This window comes from Aquarana catesbeiana, linkage group LG02 (assembly GCF_042186555.1).
Source record: "Aquarana catesbeiana isolate 2022-GZ linkage group LG02, ASM4218655v1, whole genome shotgun sequence".
Lineage (NCBI taxonomy): Eukaryota > Metazoa > Chordata > Amphibia > Anura > Ranidae > Aquarana > Aquarana catesbeiana.
The window spans coordinates 185,124,665-185,145,645 of record NC_133325.1 but is presented as its reverse complement, the minus strand read 5'-3'; the positions used below and the strand labels follow the sequence as shown (position 1 = coordinate 185,145,645).

Below are 20,981 nucleotides of genomic sequence, written 5' to 3'. Positions count from 1 at the left end.
CTTTTCTCCACAGCGGTGACACAGCTTCGGCTGACCAGGGTAGAAAATAGTCATCCTATCCCTCCCTATAAAAGCTGAGGAGGGCAGGTGACGGACAACATTCCCATCCCTGGCCAACCTGACTGTAACCGACCAACCCCCAGTCCAGATGTTACGCTCATCAAGTATTTTATCGGGCTTAGTCAATACCTCACCATAATTCTTTAACCAGACCTCTAGATCTCGAGCAGGAACACTCTCATTAGTGAGAATAATTGTGATTTTTTTCACTGTAGACCTTTGTGAAACTGCAACTGGAGTCAGACCTTCCCATTCGGGTCTTGACCTGCACCGAGCCTCATATCTCTCCCAGAACAGGTCAAGACCCTCTGGCCTGGTGAAACTAATAGTATATTCCCGGCTCCCAGCAACATGTATTAGGGCATACAGATCGTTTGCCCCAAAACCCATCTCCAAAATCATGTCCACCACTGCACGCCGTGCTGGAGGGGTTGCACCACCTTCCCATTTAAGAATCACTACATTTCTTCTTGGACCCCCAGCAGAAGCCAGAGACCCAAGACCAGATCCCAGGGTGCTCAAGGTGGTAGGTCGCAGGGGGAAAACCCTCTTGGGGGCGGAGCTACCAGGAGCAGAACGTACCACCTGGGCAAATGTAGGCTTATCAGGGCCAAGGCCCCACACTGATGTTACATTAGTCTGTACATTACAATTATTATTATCTGCTGGAACGGAGTTGGTAGGACTGTCCATCACACTTGAACTGGGACCATTATTCATCACACTTGTACTGGTATGATTTTTATCAGTCACACAAACATTCACATTCCCATCAGGAATAATCACAGTTTCTGCTGCAATACCAGCTGTCTCCTGAAGCTGTGCTGTAGAGTCCTCAGCAGCTGTGGGGCAAACAGCATTAGACTCAGCTGAAGGGGGGTTAATTGGCTCTGCTGAATGCTGCAGTTCATCTGCAGGAATGTCATTTTTTAAATGCAAACTTTGCTGTACTGTAGCATCAGCAGGTACAGCATTGCTACAAATGGGATTAGCAGCCTGATTGTCACTGGGCACATTGTCTGTATCAGTCACAGTGTTCACAAAAACAGTTTTATGCACCACATGGGGCTTGACAGGCTTTACCTTGTCAGGCATGTTATCAGTAATGTCCTCCTCATGGAACACCAACTGATCTTCCCGTATAGGAGACTCCATTGCCTGGATGGCCCTGAGCATGCCTCCTGAGTCCTGGGAAGGCATGGGGCTGCTTACCTCTCCCTGAGGGGGCAGGGGGTCAGAACTGGGGGTCTCCTCCTCCACCTCCATTTTTGTCATCCTGGCAAACCTTCTGTCATTGCAGAACTTTTCCTTAAATGGCCCATCTCTTCCTTCCATGATGGACACAATGGTCTCCTGATGTTCCACCCGGACCTTGGCCAGTTGGATCTCCGGATCCATGGACCCTCGTTTCTGGCTGTGTAAGCCCTCACGCTGCCTTCTCAAGCGCTTCAGCTCCGCTCTCAGTTTATAGAGCTGGTCTCTTTCCCTATTCAGGGCTTTAATCCCGGCCACCACTCGCTCCTGAATTGCCTCTGAGCCTTCATCCTTACCAGGGGCAGAGAGATCACAAGCCATGGCTTGTACAGAGGAAGGCATGTCACCTGATGGCCCAGGAGATGGCTGAGAGCTTCCAGCAGGAGAGGCCCTGCTGGCCTCCATGGCTTCCCCAGAAAGGGGCCAGGAGAGCTGGGATAGATTTCCTCACCAGTCCCCTCTCACACGGATCTGCAGCAGCTCCAGAGACAGCCTCCTCCTGACACACCTGTGCTCCAATGATGGGTGGGGCACTATTCCTCCCACCGACGCCAAAGAAGGGGCACTATTCCTCCCACCGACGCCAAAGAAGGGGCACTATTCCTCCCACCGACGCCAAAGAAGGGGCACTATTCCTCCCACCGACGCCAAAGAAGGGGCACTATTCCTCCCACCGACGCCAAAGAAGGGGCACTATTCCTCCCACCGACGCCAAAGAAGGGGCACTATTCCTCCCACCGACGCCAAAGAAGGGGCACTATTCCTCCCACCGACGCCAAAGAAGGGGCACTATTCCTCCCACCGACGCCAAAGAAGGGGCACTATTCCTCCCACCGACGCCAAAGAAGGGGCACTATTCCTCCCACCGACGCCAAAGAAGGGGCACTATTCCTCCCACCGACGCCAAAGAAGGGGCACTATTCCTCCCACCGACGCCAAAGAAGGGGCACTATTCCTCCCACCGACGCCAGAGATGGGGCACTATTCCTCCCACCGACGCCAGAGATGGGGCACTATTCCTCCCACCGACGCCAGAGATGGGGCACTATTCCTCCCACCGACGCCAGAGATGGGGCACTATTCCTCCCACCGACGCCAGAGATGGGGCACTATTCCTCCCACCGACGCCAGAGATGGGGCACTATTCCTCCCACCGACGCCAGAGATGGGGCACTATTCCTCCCACCGACGCCAGAGATGGGGCACTATTCCTCCCACCGACGCCAGAGATGGGGCACTATTCCTCCCACCGACGCCAGAGATGGGGCACTATTCCTCCCACCGACGCCAGAGATGGGGCACTATTCCTCCCACCGACGCCAGAGATGGGGCACTATTCCTCCCACCGACGCCAGAGATGGGGCACTATTCCTCCCACCGACGCCAGAGATGGGGCACTATTCCTCCCACCGACGCCAGAGATGGGGCACTATTCCTCCCACCGACGCCAGAGATGGGGCACTATTCCTCCCACCGACGCCAGAGATGGGGCACTATTCCTCCCACCGACGCCAGAGATGGGGCACTATTCCTCCCACCGACGCCAGAGATGGGGCACTATTCCTCCCACCGACGCCAGAGATGGGGCACTATTCCTCCCACCGACGCCAGAGATGGGGCACTATTCCTCCCACCGACGCCAGAGATGGGGCACTATTCCTCCCACCGACGCCAGAGATGGGGCACTATTCCTCCCACCGACGCCAGAGATGGGGCACTATTCCTCCCACCGACGCCAGAGATGGGGCACTATTCCTCCCACCGACGCCAGAGATGGGGCACTATTCCTCCCACCGACGCCAGAGATGGGGCACTATTCCTCCCACCGACGCCAGAGATGGGGCACTATTCCTCCCACCGACGCCAGAGATGGGGCACTATTCCTCCCACCGACGCCAGAGATGGGGCACTATTCCTCCCACCGACGCCAGAGATGGGGCACTATTCCTCCCACCGACGCCAGAGATGGGGCACTATTCCTCCCACCGACGCCAGAGATGGGGCACTATTCCTCCCACCGACGCCAGAGATGGGGCACTATTCCTCCCACCGACGCCAGAGATGGGGCACTATTCCTCCCACCGACGCCAGAGATGGGGCACTATTCCTCCCACCGACGCCAGAGATGGGGCACTATTCCTCCCACCGACGCCAGAGATGGGGCACTATTCCTCCCACCGACGCCAGAGATGGGGCACTATTCCTCCCACCGACGCCAGAGATGGGGCACTATTCCTCCCACCGACGCCAGAGATGGGGCACTATTCCTCCCACCGACGCCAGAGATGGGGCGTATATTTCTCCTCCCACTATGCTAGATTCTTTTCTACTCCCACTTACCATAGTCTGGCCCTTCTAAAGCCTAAAGGACAGTAAACTGGCCCTTTGTTTGGAAAATTTGGAGACCCCTGTTCTAAATCCTCCAGTTGCATGCCTCAAAATATAGAATAACATGGAGAGAGGGAACCCAGCATGATGGTCAGAGCAGGGGACAGACCCAGGAAGTCGAGCATAGAGATCTTGGCATCAGGGTCCCCAAACTGTTTAAAAAATTTGGTTTTAACTCTCAATTGTTCACTTGTTTTGGGTGGACTGGCCCTTTAAATTCTATTTCTGTGCCCTCTGCTTCTTTCTGTGCAACAGCTGCAGGTTTAAGTACTTGCTACTGAGCCCTCCACAAGTGGTTGTAAGTTTCAAACATGAAATATGAACAAAGCATATCCCTCTATAGTGTGTATTTGCCTCAATTAGGAGCACTAAGTGTCATTTCTGTCTGCTGCCTCATTCCTCTACTATCAGCATGAATCACTTCTGACAAGTTTTGCTGACCCCAAGAGAAAAAAAGTGACACGAGGGATCACCAGCTGATTGACAGCCTCAGCTCTGTTCTTGTCCCTTCCCTCCTATCCGCTCTCAGTGAGCTCTGCGTTATTTCAGCTCTCTGCTCCTTTTTTTCCCTGACAGCTTAGACAAGCTTTATAACATCTGGACTTTGAAGGGCTGTAGATAAGTTGTACCTGTTTATCTGCAATCTTCTCTTATGTAGGAGGATTTGTTTCATCTCTGTGTATCACTTGAGGCCAGTCACTTTATTGATTATATGTAAGGGTTTACAACCACATTAACTAACGTATTCTTGAGCTTTAAAGAACTTTAAACCACCAATTAGATAGACATAAAAGGTTTTTGCTACAACAAAGCTTTAGTAAGAATTTTATGAATGCTTTGAGTTTTAGGACCTTCACACTGATCTTACACGCATGCCAACTGTGGGCTTGCTCAGTCATTTAACGCAAGTCGCATTGTGACCTTTGTTCACAAATCAGATTTAACCTTTTACTGTTTTAACTTCAGTCCACTGAAACCTGATTGGTAGTCATGGGTTAATGTCCTTGTATATTGCTGTTTCTAAAGATTGCATGCTTGTTTTATAGATAGAGCTTTGTTTGTAAATGACTGCTAAGAGTCAACCTGTTTGTATTCCCCTTTCCCCTTTCCTTAGTGACATACATGATTATTAAAGTGATTCTAAAGGCTGAAGGTGTGCAGCTCCCCCCCCTCCCCAATACTCACCTGAGCTCCATTGCAATCCAGCAATGTGCATGAGTGTCACCACTCTCCAGGGACTCTCCCTTCTCGTTAGCTGAGATAGCAGTGGGAGCCATTGGCTCCTGCTGCTGTCAATCACAGTCAGTGAGTCAATGAGGAGAGAGAGGGTCAGGGCTGAGCCTTGGCTCCATGTTAATGGACACTTGGAGCAGCGGCTAGGGAGTGCGCCTCCTTGGGTGCCCCCATTGCAAGCTGCTTGCTCTGGGGGCACTCAACAAGAGGGAGGGGCCAGGAGTGCCGGTGTCCTGTCGAGAAAGGTCCCCCGTCGGATTGTGTCCGCCCTGTATGGCGCAGCGCTTGCACAGTACAGAGGACAAAGGACACTCCGAAAGTCCACGAACAGCTGTACATTGCGCCTGCGCAGTTAAGACTACATTGGGCCACACACTCCCGCATGCTCCCGATACTTGTGCAACTCTGCAAGGGGCGGGTGTAGGGGCGGATGGAAACAGAAGAGGCCGTTTGATGGGCAGAGCTCATACGATGGGGGTGGATTTCTCAAAGGGGCGGATATTTGTCGGGCTTGCAAAACCCACCCTTCAGTTGTGTAAACGCCCCGCAAAGACGTGTAGTTTATTGATAAAACCAGCCCCAACTTATCAGCTCTGCCATCATTGTAAAATATGGCCTCTTCTGTAGGCATCCGCCCCTTACACGCTTCTCAATAATACATCCCCCCCCTTTGAGAAATCCACCCCCATCGTATGAGCTCTGCCCATCATGCGGCCTCTTCTGTATGCATTCGCCCCTACACCCACCCCTTGCAAAGTTGCACGAGCATCGGGAGCATGTGGTACAATGTAGTCTTAATTGCGCAGGCGCTGTGTACAGCTGATGAACAACTGTTCATGTTCGGAGACTTTCGGTGTCTCCTTTGTCCTCCGTACTGCGCAAGCGCTGCACCTGCGCAGTACAGGGTGGACACTATCCGACAGGGGACCTTTCTCGGCAGAACACCGGCGGGGGAACTGAGAAGAGGAGGATCGGGGCTGCTCTGTGCAAAACTACTGCACAGAGAAGGCAAGTATGACTTTTTTTTTTTTTTTTTCTTTTTTTTTTTTTGTGTCACTTCAAAGTGTTTTTTGTAAACTTGCATATATCCAGTGAAAGGACTATCCTCAGGTGGTACACAGAGATTAAACATATCCTTCTACATATGTTGTACCTGTTTATCTGCAATCTTCTTCTCTACATCCGTTCAACATGCTGAATTTATAAAGCTTGTCTGAGAGTTCAGGAAAAAGGGGGTTGATAGCTTTTTTTTTTTTTTTTTTTTTTTTTTTTTTTTTCCTCTTGGTGTCAGGAAAACTCATCAGAAGTGACTCATGCTAATAGGAGCAACAAAGCAGTGAACAGAAATCCTTGTTCTTGATTCACTTCTAGTTAAGTCATTGACCTTAAGTGAGCATGTGACTATCAGGTGTGCTTATCAGGTCAATGACTTGCCAAGTAGTAAAGGAAGGATGAGGATGACTGCCTTAACCGCTTGCCGACCGCCGCACGGATATTTATGTTGGCAGAATGGCACGGACAGGCAAATGGGCGTACAAGTACGTCCCTTTAAATTTGCTGCCGTGTGGTCGCGGGCGTGCCACCGGCAGCCCACGAGTGACCCTGCCGCGAGCTCCGTGAGTGTGATCGCGGGTCCCGTGGACTCTGTCCGTGGGGATACCTGCGATCGTCTCACAGAGAGGAAGAACGGGGAAATGCTGATGTAAACAAGCATTTCCCCATTCTGCATAATGACACTGATCACAACTCCCTGTGATCGGGAGCAGTGATCAGTGTCTTGTCACACATAGCCCCTCCCCCCCACAGTTAGAATCACTCCCTTGGACACACTAACCCCTGCAGCGCCCTCTCCTGGTTATCCCCTTCACTGCCAGTCACATTTACACAGTAATCCAATGCATTTTTAATCACACTGATCGCTGTATATTAAATGTGAATGGTCCCAAAATAGCGCCAAAAGTGTCTCCGATCTGTCCGCCATAATGTTGCAGTCACGATAAAAATCGTGATAGCCGCCATTACTAGTAAAAAAAAATATTGATAAAAATGCCTTAAAACTATGCCCTATTTTGTAGACGCTATAACTTTTTTGCGCAAACCAATCAATAAACGCTTATTGCGAATTTTTTTTTTTTTTTTTTTTTATACCAAAAATATATAGAATACGTATTGGCCTAAACTGAGGGAAAAAAAAATTTTATATATTTTTCGGGGATATTTATAGCAAAAAGTAAAAAATTATGCTTTTTTTTTTTTTTATTTAAAATTGTCGCTCCTTTTTTTGTTTATAGCGAAATTTGTGGGGAAAAAAGGACGTCAATTTTGTTTGGGAGCCACGTCGCATGACTGCGCAATTGTCAGTTAAAGCGACGCAGTGCTGAATCGCAAAAAGTGCTCTGGTCTTTGGCCAGCCAAATGGTCCGGGGCTTAAGTGGTTAAAGTACTTCCCATTTAAAAATTCATCAGAAGTGTCAGCTCCTGTATCTGACACATTACAGGGGGTCCCCGGGTTACAAACAAGTTAGGGACTGTAGGTTTGTTCTTAAGTTGAATCTGTTTGTAAGTCGGAACAGGTACATTTTTTAAGTGTAGCTCCAGCCAAAAAAACTATTTTTAAGCTTTTTGGATAGCATAGGGCAGGGTTATCACCCCTGTAACATTTGTTTTGCTGTCTATGCCCCTGTTCAGAAGATTTCACCTCACTTTCTGTCCCAATGACAATTGGATTTTGAAAATTTTGGGTTGTTGTGGAAACAAGCCTTGGTGATAAAGCATCAGTGGAGGTACCTTTTCCCCATAATAGCTCTTACAGGAGTGAATTTCCCTTCCTAGGGGTAGATTTCCTCTCACTTCCTGTTGTCTCCCTCCGTTTGTAAGTAGGAGTTGTTTGTAAGTCGGATGTTTGTAACTAGGGGACCCCCTGTACATGGAAGTGTGTGGTTACCATTTGCATCAAAGTCCAACTCCAGCAAAATACTTTTTCAGATAAGGCAGAGATTTCCCTTCACATACTGTTATCCCAGGAAGTGATTGGAAATCTTACACAGGGACACAAAGAAAAACTAATTTTTAATAGATTGAGAAAGGGTTATAACTTCTGACAATGTTTTTTTCATTGCCATATACCTCCTTTTTTTCTGTGGAGTTGGGCAGGAAGTGTGGGAAAATCTATTACTGACATGAATAAAAACTGACTTCTATAACCCATTTAGCTATTGGCCACAGTAAACATGCTATTTTTCCACATAAGATAATAAGATTAATGTGGTAAACAATTATAAAAGGAGTGCAGGGCTCCACTTGGTAACTAAAAATGGGAAAATATTGAAATTCAGAATTTGTATATATTTTTTTGCCTAGACAAAATAAATGCACAGACCTGTACATGCTCTTTAAAAGTAGCAAATTTGAGTTTACTAGTGAAGTGCCTTTCCAACTATAGGCTTAGCAATGTTGTTGTCTGCTGCCACCTGCTGGTACTTTTGTTTATTTTCTCTCAAATGTGGAATTGTTTTTTTTTTTTTTTTTTGTTTTTTTTTTTATTTAGCCTTATGGACAGAGAAGTGGCACTTTTAGCAGAAATGGACAAAGTGAAAGCTGAAGCAAGTAAGTAATTATGAATTGTGCTTTTAGGGCTTTAAAGGTGATTTTGTGATTAAAATAATCTATGTTTTATCATTTTACTGATTTGACGCTTGTGTGCATCCAACTATGGGCTCTAAAACACGTGCTAATGTACATCAGGGTATTGAATTAAAATCCATGGAGATCTGATCAGTAAAATGTTTTCATCCAGCGAAGTCTGAATTTCATGTTTCTGCTCAGCTGTGGTGTGGATAAACAGTCACTTCTAGAATCCTCACCCGGTGCCCTCCGTCTCCCCTTCATATCATAGTATTGGCCTTATGCACAGTGATGTGTGTACATTATCTCACAGTTTAACCACTCCAATACCGGGCATTTTCACCCCCTTCCTGCCCAGGCCAATTTTCAGCTTTCAGCTCTGTAACATTTTGAATGACAACCGTGCGGTCATGGAACACTATACCCAAATTAACTTATCATCCCCCCCCACAAATAGAGCTTTCTTTTGGTTGAATTTGCGGTTATTTTTTGCGCTATAGACAAAAAATGAGCGACAAGTTTGATAAAAACACAATATTTTTTTTACTTTTTGCTATATCCCAAATTAAAAAAAAAAAAAAAATTTTTTTTACTCAGTTTAGGCTGATATGTATTCTTCATTAAGCGAATATTGATGGGCTTGTGCAAAAGTTTTATAGCACCTACAAAATAGGGGATAGATTTATGGCATTTTTATTCTTTTTTTTTTTTTTTTTTTTTCCCCCGTGACTGACATTGTGGCGGACATATCTGACACTTTTGACATTATTTTGGGGCCATTGACCTTTATACAGCGATTAGTGCTATAAATATGCACTGATTACTGTATAAATGCCACTGGCAGAGGAGCTGTTACCACTAGGGGGCGATCAAGGGGTTAAATGTGTTACCATGGGAGTGATTCTAACTGGGGGGGGATGGGATTGACTAGGGGAGGAGACCAATCTGTGTTCCTATATACTAGGAACACACGATCTGTCTCCTCTCCCCTGACAGGACATGGATCTGTGTGTTTACACACACAGATCCACATTCCTGCACTGTCACGAGCGATTGCGAGTGAACGGCGGACATCGCGGCCGACGGGCACACGCATTGGCTTCTCAGTGACGTGGCGGCACGCGCGCCCAGGATAGGAAATCCCATATGTAGATGTCATATGACAATGGGTGGTATTGAAGTGGTTAAACTTGTATGAGTACATATCATTAATACATGGCATATGCATGCAGTGCATTACAGCACAAAGATGTACATGGACCTTCTAGCTATCAGATTCTTTTATGCCCGGGGCCCACCGTAAGAGTCACGCAGAGTCTGTTACAGTGTGTTTAAAGCTGAAGTTTAATGTGCTTGTAGTTTGAATTCTCTGATGCATTCTTTTTTCATCAATATGTTTAATGACGATTTTCAATGAAAACTTTGTTCTTATGACTTACATTATTTTAGACCCAATGTTGTTATCACTAGGTCTCTGTACTTCACCATGCAATTCTGACTGATCATGGCTGGTGGAAGGGGCCATCCGGTACAGCTGTGGCCAAAAGGTTTGAGATTGACACAAATATTGATTTTTCACAAAGTCTGCTGCCTCAGTTTTTATGATGGCAATTTAAATATACTCCAGAATGTTTTGTAGAGTGATTAGATGAATTTCATTTAATTGCAAAGTTCCTCTTTGCCATGAAAATGAACTTAATCCCATAAAATAAATTTCCACTGCATTTGTGAAGAAGGCTTCAGGGCACTCAAAGTCCAGCAAGCGCCAGGACCATCTACTACAGTTGATTCAGCTGTGGGATCAGAGTACCACCAGTGCAGAGTTTGCTCAGGAATGGCAGCAGGCAGGTGTGAGTGCATCTACACGCACAGTGAGGCATAGACTTTTGGAAGATGGCCTGGTGTCAAGAAGGGCAGCAAAGAAGCCACTTCTCTCGAGAAAAAAAAAACACCAGGGACAGACTGATATTCTGTAAAAGGTACAGGGATTGGACTGCTGAGGACTGGGGTAAAGTAATTTTCTCTGATGAATCCCCTTTCTGATTGTTTGGGGCATCTGGAAAAAACCTTGTCCGGAGAAGAAAAGGTGAGCTCCACCTGTGTCACGCTAACAGTAAAACATCCTGAGACCATTTATGTGTGGGGTTGCTTCTCAGCCAAGGGAGGGGGCTCACTCACAATTTTTAAAGAACACAGCCTCGAATAAAGAAAAGAATAAACAAAAACATCCTCCGAGAGTAACTTCTCCCAACCATCCAAGAACAGTTTGATGAACAATACATTTTCCAGCATAATGCAGCACCTTGCCATAAGGCAAAAGTGATAATGAAGTGGCTTGGGGAACAAAACATCGCAATTTTAGGTCCATGGGCAGGAAACTCCCCAGACCTTAATCCCATTGAGAACTTGTGGCAAATCCTCAAGAGGCGGGTGACCAAAAAAACCCCACACAATTTCTGACAAACTCCAAGAATGGGCTTCCATCGGTCAGGATGTGGCCCAGAAGTTGATTGACAGCATGCCAGGGCAAAGTGCAGAGGTCTTGAAAAATAAGGGTCAACACTGCAAATATTTCACTCTACATAAACGTAATGTAATTGTCGATAAAATCCTTTGACACTTATGAAATGCTTGTAATTATACTTCATTATATCATAGTAACATCTGACAAAAATGATCTAAGCAGCAGACTTTGTGAAAATGTATGTTTGTGTCATGGCCATGGCTGTACATAGCTTGCTGAAACCTCACAACACACTGCCTTGGTACTTTTTTCAAGAACCCTCAGCCCTAATGCAAGCAGAGGGCTGGTTCTTGGAAGGAGTTATGCAAATATGAAAATTCTTTGAGGTGGATGTCTGCCTGGAGGATTGGGCATTTCTAGACATACTACTCCAGGTAATGTCCACATGCAATACTAGGCATCCATGATTGGATGAACTTAAATTCAATGAATAAAGGGGACTGGCCAGGGACAGTGTGGAGGAAAGACAAGAAAATGCTGGATGTCCTTCCGCCAGGAAATGAGATTGGCTCTGTCTAACCCACTGCAGCTTTTAATGCTCTCTGTGAAATGTTCATAGCGTGCAGAGAAATCGGAGTAAGCCGTTTCAGTTAAAAAAAGAAGTATGGTTTTGGGGTTTTTTCCATAATCCTACTTACCTAGGTCGATGCAGCATCGATCTGATGCTGCATCTGTCCCCCCCAGGCCTCTGCACTGAGAACCGAGCGATCGAACACCGCGGATAGCTCGGTTCTCGCAGCTCCCTGAGCACAGAGCTGCTGACTGTCCAGCAGCAACTCTCCACTCTGCTCCCTCCTTGGTAATTGGAATGCTGAGCTGTGGAGGGGCGGGGACCGGCCATCTCAGCCTCTCAGTGGTTTGTCAGTGGAGTGTCAGTCCAGGCACCTGGCGGATCCAGACTCCCATTGCTGAAAACAAGTCACAGGAATGCAGAACGAATTACACTCCTGTGATCCATAGGAGAAGCCCACCTAAACTAGCTTTGGCTGGACTTCTCCTTTTAAGTGGAGGAGCCTGTACAAGCATAAAAGACTGAAGGTAAGGTTGAAGTTCAACTTTAAATGTCTGTATGTAAAAATGGTACCTAACTTGGTAAAAGCCTGGGATATAACTTCCAGCAGTTTAGGCATGCGTGTCACTTCATCATGCTGTATTTGATTTACATGGCTTCTTCAATAAAGTAGTGCAACCTGGACAAACTAATAGCGCTCAGTTTCTGTGGAATGTAGATAAGATTAGTGAAAGAGAGGTCTGTTTTTTGTCTACCGTATTGGAAAATATTTACGGTTTCTGTCTGAATTCATACAAATGATGGCAGAACTTAAAGCCAGCATCCTAACTAAGAAAAACCAGCTGTGAAACCTCACGGCTTTACTCTGCGCAAGCCATTCTGCACTTCGTGAATGGTCCCACAGGCTTCTGAGACCTGTGATGTGTCCCAGAAGGCTTTTGGGGAAGAGGAAAAAAACAGGTACCCGATCCCAAACCCCACCCCCCAAAAAAATTAGTGCAAAATGTTAAAGTTCCACTTTAATTAGCCATAATATACCTCATTTAACATTATATATGAGATGAGAATAAGATTCAGATGATTGTGTAGTCTACAGCACCCTGTCCTTTTCCCAGTGCCGTATGGAAGATCCATGGAAAGATTCTGTTATGTTTCTGTGGGCTGAAACAATTGCCTGATATTGACAAGCAAGGGCTTGTGCTATAGAAAAGTCAATTGAAAACCCAACTCCAGCCAAACTATTTTCTGTCAGAAATCTCTCTAATGGGAACAGAGACAGAAAAACCTTATAAGTAACATGAAGGTTTAATAAAACTTTTGACAATAAATTGCTGTCCACACCCTGTTAGCCAGTATAAGGGTAACTCCACTTTTGTGGGAAATTAAATACATTTGCAAATAAAAAAAAGCGTATACAATTGCGACACAAGTCACATTGTAATTGAATGTTATTAAACATTACCTTTTTCAATCTGCAGCTCTAACTTTCTGTAAAATGCAATATGGCTGCCTGGAGGCATTCTGTACACAGTTGGTGTACAGAATGTCGTCTCCCCCCCCCCCCCCCCATTTGCCATTTATTCCTTGTGTGATTGGCTTACTGATTTTCCCAGAAGTCTGCACTACGTTACAAATCAGATTTTCAGCAGCCCCTGCAACAGAAATTATTTTTGGTGAGGTACTTTCAAAAGGAAATCACATCTAAAGGGATGCAGACCCTGCAACTTTCCTCATTACAGCCTTGCAGGTGCAGCAGCTGAAATCCTTGCAATTTACATAGATCACCCAAAGGGAAACTTTTCTTTATCAACAAAGTGGAATTCTTTAGTGACCGCATACCTGTTTTTTGTGCGGATATCACAGGAAGTGAATTTTTCTCTTTCCCACTGTATAAAAAAAAAAAAAAAAAAAAATTGGTGAATTTAAGAAATAACATTAAAGCAACGCCTTAAATAACCTTCAGATGCTTGTCATTTTACATCCAGGCAGATTTGGCCATTGTCAATGTCTTCTGTATATCTATTCACAGTGGAGATTCTGGACAGCCGACAGAAGAAGGCAGAGGAGCTGAAGAAACTCACAGATGTGGCTGTGCGCATGTCTGAAGAGCAGCTGGCAGAGCTTCGTGCTGATATTAAGGTGGGCCTTCCCAATTTTGAATATAGTCACACGTAAAATCAAAATGTCCAACAATTTTGATTTCTTCCATTGTTAGGAAGTTATGGTGGAATTGTGGATGTAACTGAGCTGCATACTAAAATAACACTTGTTTTCCAAGCTATATAATCACAGTTCTATTCTATTAATTCATAGGCCTTCCTCTTTCCTGATTTTGTTAAAGCCATTTTCTTCAGACATTTCAACATGTAGGTTTGATAACCACCTATAAACATTTTCTTCTTGATTAACCTGTGGCATCACTTTTGTATCACTTTTCTTCTAGCATTTCGTCAGTGAGCGGAAGTATGATGAGGAACTGAGTCGTGCTGCACGCTTCACAGCTGATATGGAACCTGTGAAGAAGAGTTTAGAGTCTTTTGGACAAGGTTTGTCAGCTAATTATGTGTACTATGCCTTAAAGTTCTTAAAGAATCAATAGAGAAGCCACCTATTTATTACCCGTTTTCCTCATCTGGAAGAATGTTAATAGCTTCCTTGTGGGAGTGTTATGGCTGAAATACAACCTCACTTATTCCCTTGGTGATGAATGAAATACGTGATTACCACCTTTTTTCTATGCCTGAATCAAATCAATCTTGCTACAACTCCTATAATAAGGTTAATCACAAATAACAACTGTGCTAAAAAAATGAAGATCACATAAACAAAAATAAAGTAGCTGGTATAACTTTAAAGCAGTGATGTTACAAATGAAAATGCAAAATATTACCAATGGAGAGGAACGATTATTGAAAAAGATATACAGATAAAGTTAAAAGAAATAATGGTGTTACTTTATGCAGGAATCCTTAAGTTCCATTGTGTGCCCACAGAGCTGTGAGCAGTGTCCTGATTTTATACTTTTATTCGGATTTCACCTCTGTCCAGGTAGACACACCCTTTTGAGGTTTCAAATATCTTAAGAACCTGCCATTACTACCATTGTCATCCAACAGATGGATCTACTGGATTAGAAACAAATCTTAAGATACTGATCATCTTTAGGTCACCAGCTGGTATTTTTGATGGACATATCCAGCTGTGACTACATCCTTTCAAGTCAATTCTGTCTGTCAGATCTGTCACAATCATCAGGGTGGCCTGCCAATAGACCTTTTCAGATGGCATTCCAGATAGTAGTATTTTTAGAGTGACTTCAAACAAATGGTAATTGCCATTTTATGACTCTTTTTCTGAGAATTCCGGTTATTGTCCAACAGTGTTTTTAGGAATGAAACCTATGGAGCCATGTGCTAAAAGTTCCTTAGTAATAATGTGCAACAATAATGTCTAAGGTTAAAAATCATTGTAGGCCCATATAGTGCCTTGAAAAAGAACACGCACACACTACTCTCTCACTTACTATACAAGAACGTAAGGGGTCTACTAAATACAGTTTTACAAAATGACCCCCAGACTCCAATGACCAAATCATAAAATACAATGGAAAAAATTCTAATGGTTTAACTCACTGATCACTAGAATGGAAGAAGGAAATTGCAGGATCTCCCTAAAACGGAAATTCAGTGCCTTAAAGTATTCACACCCCTTGAAATTTTCCACATTTTGTCATGTTACAACCAAAAACGTAAATGGTTTTTATATGATGGATCAACCGCAGAGTGGCACATAATTGTGAAGTGGAAGGAAAATGATAAATGGTGTTCCTTTTTTTTTTTTTTTTTTTTTTTTTTAACAAGTATATGAAAAATGTGGCATGCATTTGTACTCAGCCCCCCTCCAGCCACCCCCCACCCCCCCCTCTCAGGGCTTCACAGAATAGCTGCATTTTATACTGAAATTAAATTGCACACAGGTGGACTCTATTTACTAATTAGGTGACTTCTGAAGACAATTGGTTCCACTAGATTTTAGTTAGGGGTATCAGAGTAAAGGGTGCTAAATACAAATGCACGCCACACTTTTCATATATTTATTTGTAAAAAAATTAAAACATTTATCATTTTCCTTCCACTTCATAATTATGTGCCATTTTGTGTTGGTCTATCACATAAAATCCCAATAAAATACATTTACGTTTTTGGTTGTAACATGATCAAATGTGCAAAATTTCAAGGGGTGTGAATACTTTTTTAAGGCACTGAATTTCCGTTTTAGGGAGATCCTGTAATTTCCTTCTTCCATTCTAGTGATCAGTGAGTTAAACCATTAGAATTTTTTCCATTGTATTTTATGATCTGGTCATTGGAGTCTGGGGGTCATTTTGTAAAACTGTATTTAGTAGACCCCTTACGTTCTTGTATAGTAAGTGAGAGAGTAGTGTGTGCGTGTTCTTTTCTTCAATATATACTGTACATGGAATTGTTTTGTTTAGATTTGAGGTGATAACCAATTCCATGCTTGGCTATTGATTTCCATTATTGGAATATGTATAAAACAATGGCATCCAACCTCAATGGGCCCAAGGGCCACAGTTGTATCTTGGAAATGTAGTTGGAAATGGTTTTCAGCCTCTTTCTTTTGAGGTCAGTGTCCACAATAACAATAACTCTCCCCTTTTAGTGGTGTCAGCAATAACAACCCCCAAATAGGTCTGCCCTGGTTAACCCCTCCTTGTCCTAGCATGGCTCAATTTTTTGCAAATGTCCTGGGAAAATTGACCTTATTTTTTTTTTGGGTTCTGACAGCAGAAGAAAAATTGTGACTGGGAGGGAGCTCCAGCTGATTGACAGCCTCAGCTCTGTTGCTGTGTGAAGGTGGTGTGCCCCTTCCCCCCAATCAGCTCTGAGCTTGCCTCACTGATGTAACTTCAACTCCCCGCCCCCTGCTTTTCAGAGCTGAGAGATCCTGTGTAAATTCAGCACTTTGAATGGATGTAGGTTTAAAGATGGCTGTAGACATACAGGGTACAATTTATGTAGGAGGATTTGTTTTATCTCTCTGCATCATCTGAGGCTAGTCCCTTCACTGGGTATATAAGCGTTTTTTCAATGACTTTAAGGTAAAAAAAATACACTCCACTACCTGTTCTCTGACCCCTCCCCCACACCCCCAAAAATCCAAAAACACTTGCCAGGCTCCATATCGCCCCTTCAGCACTGCTTCCTTCACTTTCTGCTTTTACAGGAGACGCTGAGGGCAGAGAAGCCATAGGCTTCTGCTGCTGTCAGTCACCTGCTGTGTGTAGGGAGTGGAGGTATGGCTTGTGCTGTGTATGGATGCAAACAGCCTTGCTTGGGAGTGCACACATAACGGGTGACTCCTTAGCACCTGGCTTGCTACAGGAGACATCCGCAGGAGGGAGAAGCTGACCGTTCCGCTAGGGGACTGTCAAGAGACCTTTCTGTGCAATATCGTTGCACAGAGCAGGTAAGTATAATCCTCTTCTTTTTTTTTTTTTCTTAATTGTAGCCTTTAGTATCACTTTGGAACCATGTGAAACCCAATGTATACCATACAATTGGCATCTACAGATGGTGTAATCACTAGAATTTGATACATCACCCATATAACAGTAATGCTTATGAATCGTAAGTTAACCTTTTCGTATAATGGCATACTTCAACTTGTTTTTAGTACATACCGTATATACTCGAGTATAAGTCGAGGCCCCTAATTTATCACAAAAAACTGGGAAAAACTTATTGACCCGATTATAAGACGAGGGTGAGAAATGCAGCAGCTACTGTAAGTGGAAAAAGAGGGTCAACAATGCCCATCTGCATGCCTCCCTGTGTCCTGTGCAGCCTACCTGTGTCCTGTGCAGCCTACCTGTGTCCTGTGCAGCCTACCTGTGTCGTGTCGTGTGTCGTGTCGTGTCGTGTGTTGTGTCGTGTCCCTGTGTATGTGTCCCTGTGTATGTGTCCCTGTGTATGTGTCCCTGTCTCTCTGTCTCTCTGTCTCTCTGTCTCTCTGTCCCTGTGTCCTGTACGTGTGTGTGTGTCCCTGTGTCCTGTACGTGTGTGTGTGTGTGTCCCTGTGTCCTCTACATATGTGTGTGTGTGTGTGTCCCTGTGTCCTCTACATATGTATGTGTCCACTCCATCCTCCCCTGTGGTGATCTCCATCCTCCGATCAGCGTGTGATAATACACTTCAGTGACCATTCCACTGTTCAAAAGCCGCGCCTCCTCCTCGTCTGTGATAGGCAGAACACTCAGCGGTCAGCCTATCACGGACATTCTCTCATTCTCATACCAAGGACGAGGATGAGAGAATGTCCGTGATAGGCTGTACACTGACAGCTGGGAAATGGAGTGTTCAGCCTATCACAGATGAGCAGGAGGCACGGCTTTTGAAAGCTGGAATAGCCTCCGAACGGTATTATCACACGCCGGCCGCCTTCTGCCTGCATGACACGCTGATCATGCAGACAGACGGCGGTGATTCAAGTATAAGTCGAGGGGGGGCACTTTTAGCCCACAGAAAAGGGCTGAAAAATTTGACTTATACTAGAGTATATACGGTAATTACTTTTTTTTTTTTTTTTTTTTTTTTGTAACTGGCTGCATTAGATTAGGTGGTTTGGGCAGCTTGTGGAATGCTAGCTGGCTGTTTTTCTTCAACCTGCTGCAACAAAGTCCAGCATAATGAATTCTGTTTTTTTTTTCTGTTTTTTTCAGTTTCCCATCCAAAGAACAATTATTCTACTCGCTCCCGCTGTTGTTCCCTAACAAGTCCCAGTAACACCTCTACTCCATCCACTACTGAAATATCCTCTAATCCAAGCCTTACTTCATCCAATCGAAAGGCTACAGCCTCAGGAGACTTACCTGTGGCAACAAGTCATTCTGGCCCCAGACAGCCTCCAAGACAGGTAATTGCTTTATTCTCCTTTGGGAACATTTTGATTAAAAATACACAAATTCTATTGCATTTATGTTTTATAATTGTGCTTTTGAAATGGTTACTTACTTTCCCTTTTATTTTTTGAATCCTTAAGGGACCTCCAGCCAATAAAAGACCAGGGCAAGGTTATCGACCTCAGGGCCAACGACAAAACTACCAAACTAATAATCTGAGATACGACAACCGAAACCGGAACAACAACTGGTATCATTCCAATCCACGAAACCAGAGCTACTATCCTCAGGCACAGCGTCAGCCCGGTGACCGGACATCCACCTATTCTGGCACCAATGGACCTGCTGCCACCTCAGAGCCCGTCCAAACAGGGGTTTTAGACCCTGAAAACAAGGCCCTACCACAACGTAAACCGAGAGGGAACCCATCATCTGCCTCCTGAGTTTTGAAGAACTTCATGCCTTTAGTCCGCACTTTCAATGTTCAACTCCATAACTTGACTTTAGAAAACTGTTAGATTTATTAACAAAGCGAAACGTTTACAGCCAGCTGTTCCGTGCCACTTTTTCCTCTTTCTCCTGTCTTATATATTTTTTCAAAGCCTGTCATTTTCAGCCTCTTTCTTTTCAATATGTTAAATGGACTGTTGCATTAGACTTCAAGCAATTGCTTCTAATTCAACAATGGGCTCTTCTAGGAGTTCCGCATTGTGTTTTGTATCCCTGTTTCTCTCACTCGTCTGTGAGAATGGACAGTTGCTGGCTGAGACAGAACATGTCATTCTAGTGATATGCCAGCTGTTGCCACTGCTGTAATGACAACTTTGCAAAATTCAAGCTCATGGGCTCCCAGCAACTGCAGCTTCTTGAGTTGTTCAGTCTGTGCTTGTTTATACAGAGTAAATTAACCAGTGTCATGAAAGCAGCGATTCTGTGGCCAATTTTGGAGCTTTTCAACGTATTTCTCGTTTGTCCCTTTATCTCAAGTTACTCCCCAGAAAAACCCATTCCTCTGTCTTTAAAGTGCCTTGTTTTTGTAATGGGGTCAGCAGATTCTTCTCATTCCCACCCTTTCATACATTCCCTAAATACTGTTTTTTATTTTTTTTGGGCTAAGCTAGGAAGTCGACCCTTTTTTAGGATGCTGAAGCTGTATTTGTTCCAACATATTCTGAATATATGAAAACAGGTTAACAGCAGGGTGTGAGGACATGGTCAGGCATGCCACTGTTTTCCCTAATATTCAGCCAGTGCATCTGTTCTTTTAGAAATCATTTTCTTTGGTACCTAGAACCAACTTTTAGACTTTACTGCTCAGGATCAGTAACCTTTCAGAGTCCGTTTGGAGCCAATCTAGTCTTTTTTTCCTCCACCTTCCTTTCTTCCTTTCTTCCTTGGTCCTTTCACACAACTTTTTTGTTTTGTTTTAATAAAATTGCACTGTCCTGTCGTTATGGCTGATTATTAGACAGCAGGCTGCAAGCTGTTTGTTCCCCTACGATTCTGTGAATTGGTCATGACAGTGCCCTCTTCCTTATCGTTTCTCTTGTCCAAAGATGCACCTTTCATCAATATTCATGTGTCTTGTTTTTCTTTTGTTCATTGCAAAGTTAGGTTTGGTTTAGTTTTAGTAATGTGATAAATCGCCTCTATTCTAAGGGCTATAGTGTTGATACTTCCATAGTACAACACATAACTATTATGTGATATTAAATGCATTACATTTATCCAGTGCAGGTGTTATGCAACAAAATTGAGGGAGAGGCCTGATCATGGAGTTCAGAACTTTGGACATCTTCTGGCTGTTTCCCTTCTCTGGCCATTTGCCATTACTGCAGCTGCATAGAACATTCCTTAGCGAAGCAAGGGAAAACATTTTTTCCCTATGAAGACAACCCTGTGGCTCCAACATGTACTTCACAGTAGCTCCACGCATTGACATGGTCTGACATTTTCTAGCTCCGGGGATATCAACATAGTTTAGTTATAAGAAAGGAACATTTTAATGAACTAAAATGGTAGAACAATAAGCTTTTCAGAATGAACAATGTTGAGGTGTTGCATGGATTAGTCATTTGACTTGCAATCTGGAGTTAATCAAATGGTATAAAAATGGGCCACATGTGTTTATTCCAGACTGTCATTAGCGGTGGCATTCTGCGCCGTTATTTGATTCATTTTGGCATGCATTGATCTTGATGTGACCACACTTTGGTCATTTGCATGTGACGTCAGTGATTTCCTCCATTGGTAGGCTGAGGGTTTCAGAGATTCATGAGTGGTAAAACTCTGTGTTGATTGGAGAACAAATTAGAAGTATCTCAAACACAGCTTGCCACTCTTACTGTTTTTTTTTTGTTTTGTTTTGTTTTTTAAATGACATTCACAGTGCTATTAAACATCCCTTTATCCAGAGCCTTCATCAAGACATGCATATTTTTTCCTGACCATGTGTGTCTGTTATA

At 44.2% G+C, this 20,981-nt stretch overlaps 1 protein-coding gene across 5 annotated transcripts in view; it reads left to right on the top strand.

Annotated features, from left to right (window-relative positions):
- The window catches only part of SPATS2 (spermatogenesis associated serine rich 2), a 149,742-nt gene extending 129,652 nt beyond the window's left edge, over positions 1–20,090 (top strand). For all 5 annotated transcript variants that reach the window (XM_073614025.1, XM_073614024.1, XM_073614023.1 and 2 more), the window contains 5 exons: positions 8,483–8,541; positions 13,624–13,733; positions 14,038–14,140; positions 18,337–18,530; positions 18,657–20,090. In XM_073614025.1, coding sequence (XP_073470126.1) covers positions 8,483–8,541; positions 13,624–13,733; positions 14,038–14,140; positions 18,337–18,530; positions 18,657–18,959 — 769 coding nt within the window. In that variant the 3' untranslated portion in view covers positions 18,960–20,090. The remainder of the gene's footprint in view (positions 1–8,482; positions 8,542–13,623; positions 13,734–14,037; positions 14,141–18,336; positions 18,531–18,656) is intronic.
- Positions 20,091–20,981: the final 891 nt, after the last annotated feature.